Genomic DNA, 19,786 nt, shown 5'->3' with positions numbered 1-19,786 from the left:
TATTTACAACATCTAACATAGTGTCTGGAACATAGATAGCATTCAAATGTGTGCTGCATTTAGTTGAAGAGAATTAAGTGTTCCTACCTGGTCCCACAAGGCTGCAGCCACTTGGTCTATTACAGCACCCAGCTCTCGGTATTCTCCAGAGTACCGGATGTATGCCCAGGTGCACAGAGTAATAAGGGTCAGTCCCATTATCATATTGCATAGGCTAGCTATGATGTCCAAACCAATGAATCCAGTCACACCAGCAATCACATATGTGATAAAGATGACAACAAACAGTGTGGCTGGGGTACGAGCTGCATGGAAGATATTTTTGCTATCATTGTGCTTGATGTACTGGATGTAAAGGTCATCTATTTCACTCTCCAACTGTTGCAGGTAACGCCGGCTAAATTCCTCCCCACCCATCTTCTTCACCCCTCGGAATAGCTTCACAGATTCTTCCTTAAGTTCCAGATGTCTCGTCTGCAGGTCATTAGGGGCCAGAAATGGTTTGTCACCACCACAGATCTGTATCGGATAGAGAAGTATTCATGCAGTGCAGAGTACAACTAGCAACTGTATCACAATTTTGCACTTAGCTAGTTGAATTTGTTAGAACACATTACTAATCAGAAGGAGCCTGCATTATGTTTTGTCAACCCACATCTTTCCATACTCCATTTCTATCAGGTGGGGTTATAAGTGGGACTGGTACTTTATAGGTGACTTATATAAAGCCTTTCTTAATTTTTATTCTCTTTTCGACATGGGAAGGAATATCCATGACTTAATCCAATTTCCTCAAGATGAGGAGGTGAACTGCAAACTCAGTTCATTCATAGAAAGAATCCAAATTTAAGAAAACTACTTACAGTCAAGTTCCTGTAGGAAATTTATTCTAACTACACTGAACTAATTTTGACCAAATGAAGTTTAATTTAAAACAATGAGCAATGCTATAAAGCCCTAAAGTAAAATTGTGAAAAACATTTCCTTCAGCAGTTTCACTGAGTTTTGTTTGGAGCCCATTCGGTATTTTCTTCAAGAGACTAAATGGAAGCGTATTAAATGTTCTTGGACCAAATTTTCAACTTTTTTTTCAAAAGTTACATGGGAAATCTCAGTTACCCATACCATTCACTGCAGTTATTTGTGATTTAACTATATAAAGGAGACTCATTCCACTTCCCCTTTAATTATGTTGTAAACACCATTCCATATACTGTATTTCCCTTGATTCTAAGACTCTATCAATTTTGGATGCAATTTTGATTTTATAACATTTTCAGTGGAAAGAAAACTCATCACATTAGTAGATACACACCATAATCATTAGATGCCCCCTAATTCAGAAAGTTAAAAAGAGGAAATATAGTACTTAGAAATATTGGTCCTTGCAGTTTATTTTTTTCTAACAGGTTTTTATATTTAAGATAGAAGTTGGACTGTGGAATGTAGGGAGGTATAGTGGAGAGGGTAGCATATGTTATTTTAGCCACTAGATCTTATAAATAGTGGGAAAATCTGTACCCCTCCACCCCCGCAAAATGTGTGTGTTATAAAGAGATAATTCATTTAAAATACATTTAAATTGTGCAAACATCATGTTCTCTTCTTGATTGGTTTTTAAAATATTTTAGGAATACCATAAAAAGAAATGTGATACACATAGTTTGAGAAAGAATAAGTCAAAGCCACTTCTGCATGTGTATACAGTGTAACTTGGAAGAAAAAAGAATGAGCTCATGGAAGAAATACTGATTTTATTTGAAACATCATTTAAGGTACTTCCCTGGTGGCGCAGTGGTTAAGAATCCGCCTGCCAATGCAAGGGATGCAGGGGACATGGGTTCGAGCCCTGGTCTGGGAAGATCCCACATGCTGTGGAGCAACTAAGCCCGTGAGCCACAACTACTGAGCCTGTGCTCTAGAGCCCGCGAGCCACAACTACTGAGCCTACGTGCCACAACTACTGAAGCCTGCGCGCCTAGAGCCCCTGCTCCGCAACAGGAGAAGCCACCGCAGTGAGAAACCCGCACACCAGAACGAAGAACAGCCCCCACTCGACACAATTAGAGAAAGCTCGCACACAGCAACGAAGACCCAATGCAGCCAAAAATCAATCAATCAATCAATTAATTAAAACATCATTTAAAATACTATTTAATTCTTACCTCTTCCATTTTTTTATTGTATGTATCCTTGGCAGTTGCCACGGCTGCTAAATTGTTAGCTTCTGCTGTGGCCTTTGGACAAAGTACAAAATATGATGTAAAATGGAATTCATATTTTATTAAACTTCCACAGGCAGTTTTCATATATGAGCATCATGTGCAAGAAATACGCAAGAACCCAAGGTCATCACATAATTTGAAAAGTGTTGAAATATTTCTACTACATCTTTTAAAATTAGTAAAATTAAAATTTCAAAATGCATAAAATATAGTTTACTCAATAAACCATAGTTCTAAAATGAATTTTCATTTAGAAGATTATTCCTCTTTATAAATATTTTTAAGCCTTTCACCAAATATGGGGGGGTCTATAAATCCAAACACATGGGAAATAATATATAGTACATTTTATATATACTAATATATATAAAAATATGTCAACTTTAAGGATTACTGATAGAACAATGTATCACTGATAACAAAAAGAAACCATCAAGAACTTAAGAAATTTAAGAAATAAGTATGGAAAAAGTGAGTTTTTCCTTTTATAAGTATAGAGGCCACTTGTTTAAAACCTGCTTTTCTACTTCTTGTTACATGTGTGAATCTAAACCACAGTCTGAGTCTTCTCTGAACAAATTTAGTACAAAGACAATGCAGACTCTTGTATATCAGCATAAGTGAGGCTGCTATATGTGTATGTGAAAATGTTTAGATGAACACACAAATGGGTAGTTACTAGAAAAATAATCTTCCAATAAGTCATTCCATCTACTATTTTTATTTGGTGATTTCCAACAGCCAGATTGGAGCATATCGTTAGCTTAGCTTTAGTGACAGTATGTTTTAGAATGTCAAGCCTCCTGATGGATAAATACCTGTAACATGGATTTGGGATGTGGTAATTCTTCACCTTGATAGATCTTTATATAAGCCTAAAAAAAAAAAAAAAAAAAAAGAGAGAGAGAAAAAGAAAAAAAGAAAAAGACTCATGTTCAAGTAATTGCATTCAATATTTCTCTACGCCTGTTAAATTGTATTCTAAGGTCGAAGGTCTTGACGGTTCAAAAAAATAAATAAGGTCTTGATAGTTTCAGGAACTGTTATCTCTTTCTCATACTTTAATTCCCTCTTTCTTAATTCTTGTTCCCTTTTCCTGAAAGGTCCTTTTCACACATCTCCACTTGCCAATCCCACCCTTCTTAAAGGCTTAACTCGCTACCACCTCCTTTAAAACTTTCTCAGATCCCTCTGCTAGGAGTAACATTTCTTTTTCAGTTACTCACAGGAATTTGTACCTGCTGCTGCCACAAGCTTTATGGAACAGATCTGTTCAAGGGCCCTGAGTCTCCTACTAAATTCTAAGCTCCTCCACAGTGTTTTATGCACAGCAAGAATTCAAATTTTAGATAAATAACATGTCATTTATTGCTGAGAGTGGTGAAGGTAAATAATCACACAGGAGATATACAGCCACATTTTAAATGACAAAACGTGGATTTTAAAAGTTGATATTTTAGTCTTTGGAGCATCAATCCAAAAATTATATTGGTAACTGAAATCCACTATATATGTGTGTTGGTTACAAAAAAAAGTGTTGTATTTGGGGCTCCCTGAGGTAAATAGGTAAATGCAAATTAAAATAGTTCCACTTCAAATTGGCCCTTGGTGCAGAGAGCAGGAAGTGTGGAAGAATTTTCTCCAGTAGGAAGGCCAAGTATAGCCCGTTAGGGAAAATCTTCAGAATGAAGGTGAAATTCAGTACAGGTCATGACTGAAGACTAAGTGGTATGAACCCTGGGAAACACCTCCTCCCCCAAAAAGAGATAGACTTTTCCAACTCCTGGATACATTTATGTTTCAAAATATATTTCCCTCAAGATGAAAGGCGATAGTAAAGTTACCTCAAGGAGTTTTCTCAAAAAATAATTTCAGAAAGCAAGCTCCTCTTGGGAGTCTAATCTTTTTAAAAATCATTTCTGTATAGTCCTCATGCCTTTGCCCCTATATTACAAAGTCTATAATTTTTTGTTGTTTAAAACAGGAACTGCATTCCCAAACATGTCAAATCTAAGTACTCACAAATTCTCTAGAAATGAGAGTGATACCTTGAAGTACTCCACCAGACCTCGGCAGGTGATTTTGTTCCCATTGATCTCTTTAACGTCTAGGCTCTCAGGACTAAGTAGCCAAGGAATTAGTATTTTCAAGTTTTTGATGAATTCTTCATCTATTTCTACAAGTAAAAGCAAATTCATCATTATTTAAAAAATCCTGTCCAGTCCTCCATGCCATAAAATAAAACATCCTTTGATTTCCTCTGTCTCTTCCCCAGTGATAAAGCTATTACATACTCTCCCATCATCTAAATTACTCCCGAAACCCACTTTTCTCAGGGTGAATGATACTCCTCGCCCAATCTCCTATGGCTGATCTTTCTTATCTTCACTCCAATTACTTATTTATCTTGTCTTCCACCTATAAAATAGCTTTCTTGATATTAAATGCTATACAAATGTTTTACACCCCATTCACATAACCAGTTCATGTATTCTGATGCCTTTAAGTCCTGTTCATGGTTCATGGTTTTATATATATAGGGTCATAATGGGGAAAAGGGTGGATATTTACTGCTTTATAAGATGCATTCCCTCCAGAAAATGTATCCAAAAGTTGTTCTGTATTTAGTGTGCCCACCTTAGGACAAGTGTATAGAAGTGGGTAAGGTGTGGTAACTACGACTCAAGTTCAAAAAGATAGTGATGTTGCTGCTGCCTCTAGTAGTGAAACGCAGCAACACAAAATAACATCGAAAAAGGCAATGGAGGCCTCGTAGCTAGTGGGTCAGAGATAGTCTGAGTTATTTGGTACGATTGATTGCCCATAACCCATTTTATAGCATTAGGTTCAAACTTAACATTACGGATTTAGCAAAGTAATACGGAAAACAGATCTTCAGAGAAGACTTTTGAACACAGCAATAATTTTTTAAATCATTATTTCAAAACATACAGAAAAATACATAAAAAGCAAGATATGTCCAGAGACTTGGTATCTAAGAAAATGCAGTAACTTCCTATAATTTTTTAAAATCTGAATTTCAGCAGAGTCACTTCAGCAAAGTCAGGCTTTGGGACTGGTGATTTCTGAGGTCTTAAGGATAAAGATTCAAACCTTATGATTGTGTTTGCATGTTCCCTGCTTGTTATTATGACCCCACATACACTGAAATACTAGTTCACATAAGAATTTATGGTTCTCTTCTCTTGCTTACTGCTTTTATGACATGTATGAGCATGACACTGGAAATTCTTCCAACTTATTTGCTTCATGTTTTGTACAGCTTTGAAATTCGTGTCCGTATTTCATGAGGACTTGGACAGGAGTTTATTCAAATTTATTTTTCTGTTTGCACTGTACCAATTTTTACTGATAATTGTGCTTTGTATTAGTATAGGTTTACTCAAATGTATTTATTATTGTGGTTTGCTTTTAGTTACCAATTTTCACTGAAATACTGGTATTTGTATTATGTTACTACGTTCCTTTGTTGTGTTTTGTTGCCTACTATGTATTCGTATTCACTGATGCTAACAGTTTTCTTTTTTGCTATATGATTTTATGCTTTTTTCAACATTAGTAGAATATTACTATATATCTAGAATATATGAATTCTTCCTGAATTTCTGTATAAAACAAAAAGATTTCTCCTTATAAAACCACTTTAAAATCACCTTCAAAACATGTACTTAAATTCCACTCCCCCCAAAAATTTCCTTATAAAATTGTTAATGGAGTAAGATACAACCTGTGTATCTAATGCACCACCAACTGTGTGAATTATCATCAAAGTAACCAGTGTAGCACCATACATTTGGATTAAAAATGTGTTCTGAAGATAGCATTAGCCATAGTCTATTTCTACAAGTGTGTTGAAAGAGTATGTGAGAAACTATCATCAAAGAATTTTTGCACAATTGTTTATTCAAAGACATTTCTTCCCCAAAGGCAACCACTCAGATGCCAGCCCTCTGGAGAACAGCATGGCCAGCAGACAAGACATCCTGGATAGAAATAACACAACATTGTAAGATTCAGGATGGAAAAATAATGTAGATAGCAGACTTTCAAAACTGCCCAAAGAAACAATGAGGCAAAGTAGAACATTTGGGCACACAGAGGGATTTAGCAGCAGTTCTATAAAGCCTCAATTAAAATGGAAATTTGATGGGCAACTGAAGCTGCCTTTCATTTCTCTTTCTCTCGGGCTAGCCACTTTGGTAAACTCGCAACGTATGGGTAACTGTAAACCAACTGTATGAGTCAATATATGTTTAGACATGTGAGTAAAATTAGATGGAGAACAAATCTATTAAAAAGTACAATTTATATCTGCATGATTGTCTTAAACTCTCTCCCTGAGTTCTTTCATTGCAAACTGTATCCATTAATTTAAGAACTGTAGCTGTGTACTACAGGAATGAAACAAGGCAAAGTACTTTTTTGTCCCAGTAAAGGACTGTTGTTGAAGGCCTGCCCCTGCTCTGCCTGTTTATGGCTCTCCAACCCCAGAGAAGAAAGAAAGGCCTTGTGGGAGCCCTCTCTTTATGTAACATATTCAAAACACATTGAAGCCATTAGGTAATTGCACAGTATCAAGAGGTCTGTGTGCTCACTAGTGGGTTGGAATTCATAAGTGACAGTGAAATTGTAGGATCCTGGAATCCATGCATTAATATGTGCCTACAGCTGTCTGTTCTGTTGTATAAAGAAGAGACAATTTAAAACATGTATAAAAACAATGCTGATGATTGAGAAATTGGGGGTTCTATTTATGATATTAGCTGCCATAGTGAAATATAAGGTATCTGAGAATAAACGCCATGGATACATGGGGGAAAATATAGGTTTACTTTTCAAACTTGCCAGTTCCATAAAACTGGACACAATGTTATGTTGTCCTTTTTCAAAGTAATTTCAAAGCCCTTTGAGAACAACTGTGCTGCAAAGCTTGTTATGTCACTGTCTCATCACCCCTGGCACAATGCAGAAAGGCCACAGTAAATTAAGCAAATGTCTGAACTCAGTGGTGTACTCAATGCTAGGCTTACAAGTAAGAAGTCAGAAATGTCTTTGTACCACCTTGTATCAACTGCAAAGCAAATATCTAAAGACCTGGTGATTATTAGGCAAGATTAGCTTCTGCTTCTGCAGACCCCTGCCTCCACCTCCCACTGCCCCCCCCCCTTTTTTTTTAACAATTTGAGTTGCTTTGGAATCTTTAAACATTAGTCATGCCTCTGTTTAAGAGATAATTACATGCTGTTAGTTTGAAAAACACTCTGGTGCTTTTGGTTTTTTAAGAAACCGGTCCTCATCCAGAAGAGGATTTCATTACTACTGAAGTTTTTAATGATTTATAATTAAATTTTTTAGCAGCAGTTTTAAAGAGCTTCACTTCAGTACTATGCAATATTTCTTTCTATCTCTAATTATATAACTTAACACAAACATTCCAATAATATAGGCATCTATTTTCCTTTTTCATGTAAATAAGGAAAATTAAAAAGAAAGATATTAAGGAGCATTTCTCAATACAGAGGTGAGCAGGAACCTATGAGAAAGGGCGAGGGTTACTGCCTCCCAGGTGAATGCAGGATTTAGCCTATTTTCTCAGTGTATGTATTCAGTACCCATAGAATCCCACAGTTCACCAAGGAGGTACTCTAGCGTGAGCCCGGGATTCCCAATCCTCCTGAAAATTTCTAATCATTAGCCTCACGTCAGTGGATAAACTAAACTAGCAGCCATAAGCCCAACGGATAAAATGACATTTTTGTAATCAGACTAAGTGACATAAACAAATACATTAAAAGACAGACAAACCTTTCAGTTTTCCATCAAAGTTTGGATTGGTAGCTACTTTTAAGCCAGGATGAGGTAGCAGAAAACAGGAAATTTTGGTGAAACAGGAATGGATGTGTTTTCGAACATTCTGTAGTTCTTCATGCTGGTTCCCCGAGACCTGTAGTAAATCATTCTGAAGTTTAAACTACTTTCAACACAAATTGAACTCCAAAAGAATTCTGTGGCATTTATATTTGCTGTGTCTGTCTGGTCACAATGATAAAAAATGATAGGACAGGGTTGATACTAAATAAGGAAAAGTTTGGGGTGAATTTGCCACATGGCCATATCTAAGTATAGCATACATATGGCATTATTATTACAATTAACAATCGTCTACTCTTACACTAACTTAGATGGGCCTTCCCATTTTTTAGTATAAGTTAGTGGGGTTTCACTCTAGCTAGTTCCTACAAATTCAAATTTTAATTCAAAGTACTCACAAGAGACATGAGTAGATCATAAGATATTCCTACCTTCTTTTCAGGAGGTACTCAAGACAGCCTCTTGTCACCTGGTAGGTATACATTTAAATTCTAGAAAGGCATCTGGATAGTTGGATGTTTACTTAAAAGCTAAACTGCCCCCTTTTTTCACATGTATTTGACATTTAACAGTACAAACTACCCTAAAAGTAACCATCATTTAAAAAGGTAAGCTTAGAGATCCTGATTATCGAGGAAGAGTTTTTAATCTCCATTTTTTTTTTTTCTGATTACTCAGTAGGCATTTTGGGAGATATCTGTTCAGTGTAAATAATTCATTCAGTATTGAACTATCATGACACAGCAAGTGGAAAGCTTCCTAATATCACCTTCTGTGAACTACTAGCAAAATGTCCTGAGATTGACTTTGGGGATTTCAAAAATTAAATATTTCTGTTAAATTGACTTTAAACCTCTATTAAAACACGAATCCAGATATTTGTATGTCAGTCTTGAACTGATTTAATTCTTCAAATTAAAAGTTTTATCTTTAGGAATAAATCATGGTTTTATAGATATTTACAAAAGAACGCCTTTTCTGTATCATAATTATTGATCATGTTTACAGTTGTAACTCTGACATTATTTTAAGTATCAATCTTAGTTTGTTCATAGAGATACTAGGAAGGTCAAATGAGATTGTGGCTACTGAGTATCTATTCAGCAAATCATTCAACAAAAATAATTTAGGTTACTATTGGCGAAACTTCATGCACCTAAATAGTTAACAAACCTTGAGGCGTTTTTCCAAGAATTTGGAGCCACCGTCAGCTCCATATGAAAATTCGTATGGGAAACTCCAGTCTCGAACAAGAAATATCAGACTCTAAGAAACAATAAGAAAAGATTGATAAAGGAACTCTATATTTCCTCCCTCTGTTTTTTATTGAAATATATTAGATACTATTGTCATTTGAATAGTGTTCTTCTCCACATAATGGAATTAATAAGCAAACATACAACCTAAGAAAGTTGTTTCTGAGCAATCTCCCCGCTCTGAGATCATCCTCCCTGTTTCCACTGAATGTGAACAGAAAGCTGCTCCCAAACTGATTATTAAAGTTACATAGTGCCATTCAGCCAGTTTGGGGCATGTCTGTCAGTTTTCAGGAAGCTTTTTATGAAGATTCAAGTTTTATTTGAGGAAAGTTTTCTCCTTTCATCTGTCTAAATATTTTTCCTCTATTACATTTGTTCCACTCTCTTCTGCAGGGGCTCTCATTATGCATATCTAGTAGGCAGAGGGGTGAGAATCCAGGTTTTGCGGGGCCCTGAAGGTTATACAATCTGGGGCGGGAGGGCTCAATAGGAAAAAGGTACAAGAATGGGCTTGAAGGTTAACTTATTTAGAGTAAGATACCTTTGTAATCCTTTTTTCCCCCCAGTTTTCAGCTGCAAATGCTTTGATCACTTTTTCATATGATAGTTTTGAAATATTTTCTGTTGGAAAGCTAATTCAGTCTTTCCTCTAACAAGGCCAAAACTTTTTATTATAAAAATGTTTTTATTATTAATAGTTTAGAAATATTTCAGCTTCACAATTTTTTATGTGTAATGTCATATACATTTTTAGTTTCTTCATCTGTCAAATAGAAATAATAATGGAACATGCCTCACAGGAATACTAAATGAGATAGTATATATAAGGCATTTCGAACAGCGCCTGGCACCTAATGCTATGTTAGCTATTTGATTTTGATTTCAATGCCCACATAATATTTTCACACACGGATAGGCCATAGTTTACTTTGCCATTCTCCTAGATGTCTTCCAGTTTTTCTACTATTCTAAGAAATACATTGATAAACATTCTTGAAGCTGAATATTTGTTCACATCCAGAAGGATTTTATCAGGAACTGTTTCCCAAATTAGAGTAATCATTAGAATCATTCGAGAGGCTTTTAAAAGTACAGAATTCTTGGGTCCCACCCCATACCTACTGAAACCAAAGTAAGAGTAGCTTTTATTTATTGAGTGCCTATTATAAGCCAACCACAATACCAGAATTATACACATGGTATTTCATGCACTCCTGCAACAGCCCCAAGAGAGGTTATAATTTATTATTCACCTTAAAAGAGATATATAAAGATCACCTCCACCCTCACCTGACATTAAGTAATATGCCCAAAGCCACACAGCCAGAGTGGAAGAGTTGGCATTTAAACTGGGCACTTATTCAAAATCCCTGCTGCACTGCCTCAAAGTTAAGTATAAAACATATAGTTTACAATCTGAGGCATTAAAGCACTCTTTATAAGTTAGATTAAGTTATAGTTCAAATTTTAGTTTCTGAAAAAATGTAGGAAGTTGAGAAAAAGTAAGAATATTTAATGAAATTAGCTATCTTTGAATATTCTAAGAGTTTACATCTTTGGGTTTCTAATTGAAGCTTTTAGTCTTCCCCATTAAATTTTATTGATATCTCTTCTAAACTATAGGTTCCTTTTCCATCCCTTTTTTCCCTTCACAGTTTATCTGCTGAAGAACCTAGGAATCTGACATGTAGAGATTCCCACAACCTGGACCTTGCTGACTGCATATTCACGGGGCATTAACACGTTCTTTTGTCCTCTGGATTTCCTGCAAATTGGCAGCTGGATGCAGAGGCTTGATCTGACTCTGGTTTTATTTTTTTGGCAAGACTATAGGAAGCAGAGTGTTCTTTTATTAGGAGGCACATAGTATATGATTATTTCTCCTTTGGTGAAGTTATGTCATCTTTGCTTAACTGAAGCTCATTCTTCAGTAGATTTCTCATTAAGGGCTCATGGAAACAACATTCTTTGTGTTCTTACATGCTGGTAACAGTTTGTGCCCTTTATAAGTGAAAGTCAGTTTTGCTGGATATAAAATCCTTGGCTCACATTTTCTTACCTTAAACAGGGACACTTCTTAGTTTGAATTATGGATATTTCTTGTTTCACTACAGTGGAAGCCCATCCCCCCACCTCTCTCTCTCTCTCTGTCTCTCGTGTGTGTGTGTGTGTGTGTGTGTGTGTGTGTGTCCTGTGGATTCTTGTGGGGAGAGGAGAGGTTCTTGTGGAGAGGAGACTTTTAAAACACCTATATACACTATCTTTAAATAGTTCACTATCTTTAGATAGATGTCCATTCTTGTCAACATTTTGTCAAAATATGATAATTTGCATTTAGAACACTTCTACCTAAAACATGCATTTTGAAAACAGAGGTTAGCTAAGAAGCAACTTTTGCGAAATAGAGGCTCACGAACCAGGATAAATGAAACCAACTATGTGGATTTGGCAATTTTCGCATTTTTCTTGGGAGCGTTTAGTCTCATTTCTTGGTCTTTTTCACTGGGCATCTTCCCAAGTCAACATAATGAGGACCATGTGTAGAACAGGATCAAAGATGAAGTCTTATTTTCTTAATAAGCAATCTATATTCTATCTCCCTATAGTGTCAAATTCCAAGCTCCCTGCCTAATGGTCCCATCCAGTGACGTGCTGGTGTAAACTGGCTCTCCAGCAGCAGCAGCATGCCTTGATTTGTAGCAATTGACAATTTCTGTTGTGCAAACATGCCTACCATGGCTGATGTTAAGCTACTAACAGTTTAATACTTGGCTTATATAATTCCTGAATATTTACTAGTTAGCTCTCAAAGTGGTATGAGCCAGCTACAGTACCACCACTGGCCCTCCCAAAATAATTTGTATGCTTTACATTTATCCTGTATGGAATGCTGTGAATCTCAGTTCTTATTTCAAAAGCCATCCATTTTTCCACACTGCTGAATTTTGATTTGTTCATACATATAGGTAGAGATAAAAAATCAAGAATACAAATTACCCTAAATTGCTCAGATAAGAATATCTGAAGTCATACTTTTTAAAATAAATTAAATCCAGTCAGGCAACTGGGGCAAATGATGGACCTACACCATGTGTATCCTACAAATGATCATATTTTTTAAATCATGAAAAACATCGTAACCTTTGTTTATTTCCCTTTGGAGACCATATCCTTTAGGAAATTATTCAAAAGGAGTGCTATAGCACTACTATTAGTAGTAATGAAAATGGAAAAAAAACCCCAAATGCTTAACAATTAATTGGGAATGGCTATACAAATTATGGCATATTCATATATTACATAGCTATTAATATTACAAAATGTGGAATATATCAATACATGTGTTGATTATGTCAGTATAAAAAAGCCTATATAAAACAATGTTATTTGAATTATAATGCTAAATTTATGTGCACATCCATTATAAATATGTGAAAATACTCCCAAACTCCCAGGAAAAAACTCTTGTAGAGCCATGTAGCCAGTAAATACCTGAACTGGTTGTAACCTGTTTAATCAATCAATTTCAGTTTTAATTTCAGTTTCGGGTAATAAGTAAATACTAGAGCTTGTTTTAAACCCATCTAATTAACTAGCAACTCACTTCAATCAACAGCCCACTGAAAGCCAACCAGTGACAGCTTCATACTTTAAAACTCAGTCAAGTAGCAGAAGACTTGCTCCAGAAAACTGACTGAGGCTGGTGTCAACCCATTTCTCACCTCTATAACCAACACGAAACATGCTTCTGTGTACGACAAAAAAATCATTCAAAAACTGATGTCAACCCATTCTTGTTTCTTTAAACCATGCAAATCCAAAACAAACAAGCCCCTAAATCCTACATATAATCATTAGTTTTGTTCTGCTCAATGAGACTGTGCCTCACAAGCATAACTCTTTTACTTAACTCACCAATAAATTCAGCTTTAGTTTTTGCATCAGATTTTGAGTGATGGTCTCATCCTCTGGCGATTCTGGAAGCTCCACTGAGACAGTTTTAAGTGCCCTCACTTGGCAGCTTTCCCTATGACCCTCAGACTAACATGTGCATTCTCCTTGTCCTTGGTTCCCAAATTTCATTTGTCCTTCGAATTTACTTGCAGGTGAATTTATCTCAACAACGATCTGATCTGAGTTCTGATTTGTTTCACTGAGCTCTTGTTGCTGATTAATTTGTTACCCTAGGATTTTTGTTATAAAGACTCAGTGGGTCTTTATATGGGTCATTAGTTCTAAGTCTTTGTTTAACCTTTAGTTTTGGAAGTGTACTCATTTTATAAATAATTATACCTAATTTCTGTATAAGGTTATTAGAACTTTTGGTTTTGAGGTATACTATTTAGGAAATGTTTTTACCATTAATCTGTTTATGGTTTTGCTGCTTGCTTTACCTTCTTTTGTTTGAAAATCTGTAGAAAGTCTTGTCTCATGTATTTTATCTTGAATTGTCTTTCGTCACTGAATGTACAAGGAAGTGCTCTATAAAGGACAGATAGAGGCAAAGGCCTAAAAAGTCCCCAGATTAATCAGGATGCCCCAAAGACTAATGGCTGGAGGTCGGTTAAACTAGCAACAAATTTATGCAGAAATAATTAGTCAAATTTTGCCTTGGGTCCTCTAACAAAGCTTTCAGGAGGACACTCTCGCTCTTGTCAATTTGTGAGTCTCTTTGTTTAGTCCATAATGCAGGATCAATGATTGTCAGATTATTGATTGTACAGGACTGTTCTAACCTCTCATTGCTTGAGGAACCAGATGCTTTTCATAAACACACAATTTGACCAGCTTGTTTGTTACAGGCGTGTATATATCAAAGCTGCAATCTCCTCCTGGAAGAATTTCTGCTTCCTATTTGCATTGCATTATAATCCTAATATTTGCACTTACAATAACAAATGATCTTTAAAAAATTTAGAATAACATTGTGTTGAGCTCTGGACATATCAAAATAAATAATTAATACAGTTTAGAGGTGCTCTATAAAAATGAAGAGAAAATATCAAACACTCATTAGTTAGCTTCTTTGATTAGTAAACTGAGGCCTCAAAACAAACTGCTGACTCCCAAATAATCTGTTTGATTCAACTCTAACTATCTGAAATTACCCTCCCGTATCTCTCTCTAATCAGTTTTGTCACCAATCACTTCACCCCTTCAATTCCTTCTGCTCCTTCCCCTGACCTCCTAAACCATTTCCTAAGGAATTTTTGCAGGAAAAAAAGTAGTCACATTGCCCCAAACTACTTAAAATTGCTAGACCGGAAGGCTGTTGTAAAGAAGCTGAATTTAAACCCTGGTCTAGAGTTCAGTTTTAACGAATTTCTTTTAGCCCAGGAAGACAGAAATTTGCTGCAGAAATTCAGGATTTTGTTACTTACTGTCCTGAACTATCAGTTATTTTCCAACTAGTTCACTTAATTGTTAGTCCCTCAGGTGGGAAAAAAATGGCTAAAAGCAGTAGGATAAGAAAGACCAGAAGGACATTTAAATAACTCAGGTCATTACAAAAAAAATTTTAAATTTTTAATAGCCTTTCAAGGGCAAGAAAAATAGAAAAAACACCAAACAAGGCCATTTCAGAAGACTTTCTCTTCAAGATGAATTGGACATAGATTCAAAATTGTGAACAATATGAGAATGAATCAATAGGAAACTTTAAAAATAGGGTTCAGGAGATTTTCAAACAATACTCTGGGTACCTGAATAGTCAAAGTAAAGGGAACCTTGTCTTCTCTTTTTAAAATGTGCTCAGACATAAAATACAGGAATCAGAAAAAAACTTGAATGAGAAATTATCAACTTAGAAATTTCCAATTTATGGGTGGCTTTTCAGAAGGGCTTGGATAGTTAACAAGGTAGAAATAAAAAAATTTGTGGCCCTCCAGATAAAAACGACCAAAATATCCTCTGTTCTCTAAGACTCAGGGAGCTTATCCATAAGGACAGCTATAGATACTGCAAGCAGAAAATCCACTGGAAGAAACAAAGTTTCATATTAGGTAAAGATACCTACAGTGCGTATGATTCAAAAAGAAACTGAACAATCTCTTTGAGTAAAAGTCTCTAAGGATATAGACAGAAAAATTAGAGAGTCCAGATTAACCCCTTTCAAATTATCATAAATCTTTCTTTTTTATATACATAAAAAGATTAGGTCATGGCAGGTATTAAATCAGCAACACGGTCAACATCAAAGACTCATTGCCTTTTATGGCCTATTCCTTGTTTCTGTAGCCAAGGCTTATCCTCCTTGCCTCAGAGCAGTTGTAGCCTTGTTAATTACTTGAAGCATCTACAAACTGTACTAGGACCACCTTTAAATCTGATGGTACAACATACGATCACTATTGCTAACTGAAAACACCTCACTTTTTTCTGTTCGTCTTAACTAATGAAATGTGTTTTTTTTGTTTTTTTTTGGGTATTACCATCCATTGATTTAATACTTTCAATTAAGAAACTCTACTAACTTTATCCATTGAAAAATAATTTCATGATGGTGTTTCTGCAGTTCAAGAAGGGCCATGGCACCTAGTATAAATATTTTGGACACTCTCACACCAATTTATGACTTACTCTTTCTTAAAAATGTAAAGAGGTAATACTAGGCTGGATACATAATAGCACACCAAATCTTGAATCCAGGTATTCCAATTTTGAGTCCAATGAGTTTACTTGTATAAAAACTATATACAATCCTAAATATGCATATAACACCATAATTAGCAAACATTAATTGGACATCTGCTGTATGAAAAGTAGGTGCTCTAGACTAAAATAAGTAAACTACAAAGCTCCTGTTCTTAAGATATTTATAATTTAGTTAGTGGGATGGGATGTGCACATTCAAATATAAGACCACAAGCTATAGCTCAATAAGTGCCTAGGATTAGGAGGAAGAGAGACATTAAGGTGTGGTGGTGAAGTGCAAGGGCTTTGAGCCTGTGGCCTAGGTTGAAGGCCAGCTCTGCAAGTTAAGGATACATGTGACCAAGGACAAGTTTCTTAACTACTTTAAGCTGCGGTGTTTCCTCATCAGTTAAAAAACAGAAAGAAAAGAATAAAAAGGAGTAACAACATTACTTATTTTATATAACTATAATGAACATTCATTTGAATCATGTAAGAAACATATTTAGCACAGTGCCTGGCACAAAAATAAGTGCTCAATAAATTATTATTATGTAGGCCTTCCAGACATTTCATGTACCTACATGTGGCCATTGGGAGAATCCTGGTCTACACTGCTGACCTAATTCTGTGTAACCAGATGAATATTTTATTCTAATTTCATGTAATTCCCAGATCACCTAAATTGCTCTCCAAACAGAACGTGGGATAAGGCAACTTTCCCAGACAGAGAGAAAGCTTTTCCTTTTCCTCAGCCCCACCAATGTGTCTTTTCCTTTCATTTACAGCCCAAGGAGCCAAACAACAGCTTCTCATTTTCTCAGTGAAATCATGGATTTCTCTGGTATGACTTGGCAGTTGCAGTCATCATAGATATTTGACCAAGGATGTTTTGTTTCAAAGTCGCTGAAATCACTATCAAAGAATTTTATTCTGTAGAGGAACACTCTTAAATCATGGGAAAAAGGGTCCTTAAATATAATTAAGTAAACTAGTGTAAAATAATTCCTAATTTGCCATATGTAGGCCTAATTTGAATGGGAAATTGTGAGAAACAGGTTTATCCTAATATAATAGTACATTATTATATGCTTCCTCTACTATTATTTTCTAGCAATCTTCAGTTTAACCTTAAAACTGGCATGGACTGATCTCCTCTCTAATAATTACAAATCCACTGAAAAGAACATGAAGAATTGAGTTTCACTCTTATCTCACAAAGAGAATTCAGATCTTTTTTTCCCACTTTTTTTGAGATATAATACACTGTGTACATTTAAGGTCTGCAACGTGATGATTCGAGATACCTATATACTGTGAAATGATTAACACAGTCAGGTTAGCAAACACCTCCATCACCTCACATAGTTACCATCTGTGTGTGTGTGTATCTGGAGAGTCAAATCTATTTGTAAGGTTTAGGGTACTGGTGGGCCTTTAAGTGTATAAAAATGGTTAATAAAAATGCTATGGGAGAAAACTGGGATGAATTAATCCAGGAGATGGAGTACTTAATACTGGGGAGATGAAAGAGAAGAGAATAAATGTAATTAGTCCTAAAACATATGCTCAAGAATCTTTCATTCTTGAGCATAGGCTTCTAAGAGAAGGGAATTCAAGTTTGTGTGCAAGAAAATTTTTTTAGGGTTTATTCTTCTTTCTATTACAGGCAAATCTTAATTTACTAACTACCTGTGCATAGAACTGTACATAGAAATGGTATCCTATCTCTCTGCTACCAGAACCTCCCCTACCATAGATGTCCTCTGCTGGCGTGTACCCAGTTGCTAATTCAGTCCCCAAATATCATGTACTTAAGAATGACCTGGCGAGGGGCTTCCCTGGTGGCGCAGCAGTTAAGAATTCACCTGCCAATGCAGGGGACATGGGTTCGAGCCCTGGTCCGGGAAGATCCCACATGCCGTGGAGCAACTAAGCCTGTGTGCCACAACTACTGAGCCTGCGCTCTAGAGCCTGTGAGCCACAACTACTGAGCCCACGTGCCACAACTACTGAAGCCCACGTGCCTAGAGCCTGTGCTCCACAACAAGAGAAGCCACAGCAATGAGAAGCCCGCGCACCGCAACAAAGGGTAGCCCCCGCTCGCCGCAACTAGTGAATGCCCGTGCACGGCAACAAAGACACAACACAGCCAAAAATAAAAATAAAATAAATAAATTAAAAAAAAAAAAAGAATGACCTGGCGAGTGCTGATTCCCTGGTCCCAACACAGGATTTGATTCAACAGAACTGGGATATAGCTCAGAAATCTAACTAATAAACTCACCAGGTAATTCTAATCTAGGTGCTTATAAAATCTTGCTCTGTGTCTATCACCAAGGCTGCAGATCTCATTAAAAGCCATCTCTTCTGTGTTAGCACACAACCTAAATACTGACAGCAGTCTTACCAACCTATCTCAGGGCTCCATGCCTCAGAGAGGTCCAGGAATTATTGGATACATTCAAGGCTCTGGCTTAAAGGGACCAGGATTGAGGAATAGGACCAGGATGAGGAATATTGTGGCTAGTATTTAAACTTACTAGAAATTAAATAAGCTTTTGTAGACTGGCTTATAAAGATACCCACCATACAGAAATGCCACTGGGAAATGTATTGATATCTAAAAATTGGTTCAAGTGAAGCTTGAGAATATATTTTAGTAAACTGGGGGATGTAGCCTGTATAATTAGAGGACATGAAATGGTTAAAGAGTAAACTCCTGGGCTGCTATAGCCAAAAGGCACATTTAATGACATAAATGCTTCTTAGAGTTCACTTTCCAGCATACTGGGGAATCCTTTTCAGCTCAGGCCCAACAGCAAACTTACTGTTATCACCACATTATAGAACAAGTGGAAATCCTCTCCACTACCTCAGTCCAGCAGAGTTGAGAGAACATGAATGCCCAGCACACAAAGAGAAAGCTGTAGAGGCACGCAGTGGAAAATGAGCCTTTCCCAGGGTAAGAAGTAACTAATGGCTGACCATTTAGCACAGAGCATTAGAGGAAGACAGTCTTGCTTGGTACTGAAAAACAGTCTGTAAATGAAACAGTTCATTTAAAGTGCACTTCAAATAAGGTCTAACAACCTGAAAAACTCCTAATAAGGATTTTGTAATAAGTAATAAGGATTTCGACACAAGGATGTAATCATCTCACTGTAGAGCTATGTGGGGCCTTATGACCAAGGAAGAAAAATTCATAGACCCAAATAGAGACATATCTCCTACCATACCTGAGGAGATATTTTCACCAGGTCCTTAGAGCAAATTGGAAATTATTACCTAAAGTCCTTGTCAAATATGTATGGGTATTACATGTTTAAATTAATGGAAATGTATTCATTCTCAACCAAACCTCTTGACGTCCTAAGGTAGAGAAGCTAAAGAACCTAGTTATTTTTAAAGAATAGTTGTATTAATGAGGTAGCTCCTGCTGGATCATTATACTTAAGATTCAAGTGCTCATAGTGAACAAACCAAGTGAGAAAATAAGTAACGTCACTCAGAGAATGCTATGTTATGCCTTAATTTGGATTATACTTCTTGAGTGTAGTTTACAGCTGGCTTTTATAGGCTTGCAAGGAAGACTTATTACAATTTGAGGAATTTTACAAATCAGGCTTGTAAACAAGCTATAGCATGTTGGTAGCTTGAAACTGGCCACAGTAAAAGTATTTACACCACAGAAATCAGCAAATGCTACAAATCAGACCCACCTCCCCCACTTCCCTAGCCAGTTGTAAACATTAACCAGCACACCACTGGCTAAAC

General features: G+C 36.2%; 1 protein-coding gene across 1 annotated transcript in view; it reads right to left on the bottom strand.

Moving 5' to 3' along the window:
• The window catches only part of ATL1 (atlastin GTPase 1), an 89,122-nt gene that overhangs the window by 3,817 nt on the left and 65,519 nt on the right, over positions 1-19,786 (bottom strand). Inside the window, exons 8-13 of the mRNA XM_007192829.3 lie at positions 9,291-9,383; positions 8,052-8,190; positions 4,274-4,401; positions 3,044-3,100; positions 2,166-2,237; positions 88-519 (exon numbers count right to left, since the gene is read on the bottom strand). Of these exons, the coding sequence (XP_007192891.2) occupies positions 88-519; positions 2,166-2,237; positions 3,044-3,100; positions 4,274-4,401; positions 8,052-8,190; positions 9,291-9,383 (921 nt within the window). The remainder of the gene's footprint in view (positions 1-87; positions 520-2,165; positions 2,238-3,043; positions 3,101-4,273; positions 4,402-8,051; positions 8,191-9,290; positions 9,384-19,786) is intronic.

Source organism: Balaenoptera acutorostrata, chromosome 3, assembly GCF_949987535.1.
Source record: "Balaenoptera acutorostrata chromosome 3, mBalAcu1.1, whole genome shotgun sequence".
Classification (NCBI taxonomy): domain Eukaryota; kingdom Metazoa; phylum Chordata; class Mammalia; order Artiodactyla; family Balaenopteridae; genus Balaenoptera; species Balaenoptera acutorostrata.
The sequence above is the reverse complement of the archived record's forward strand: the minus strand, read 5'-3'. Positions and strand labels throughout refer to the sequence as shown.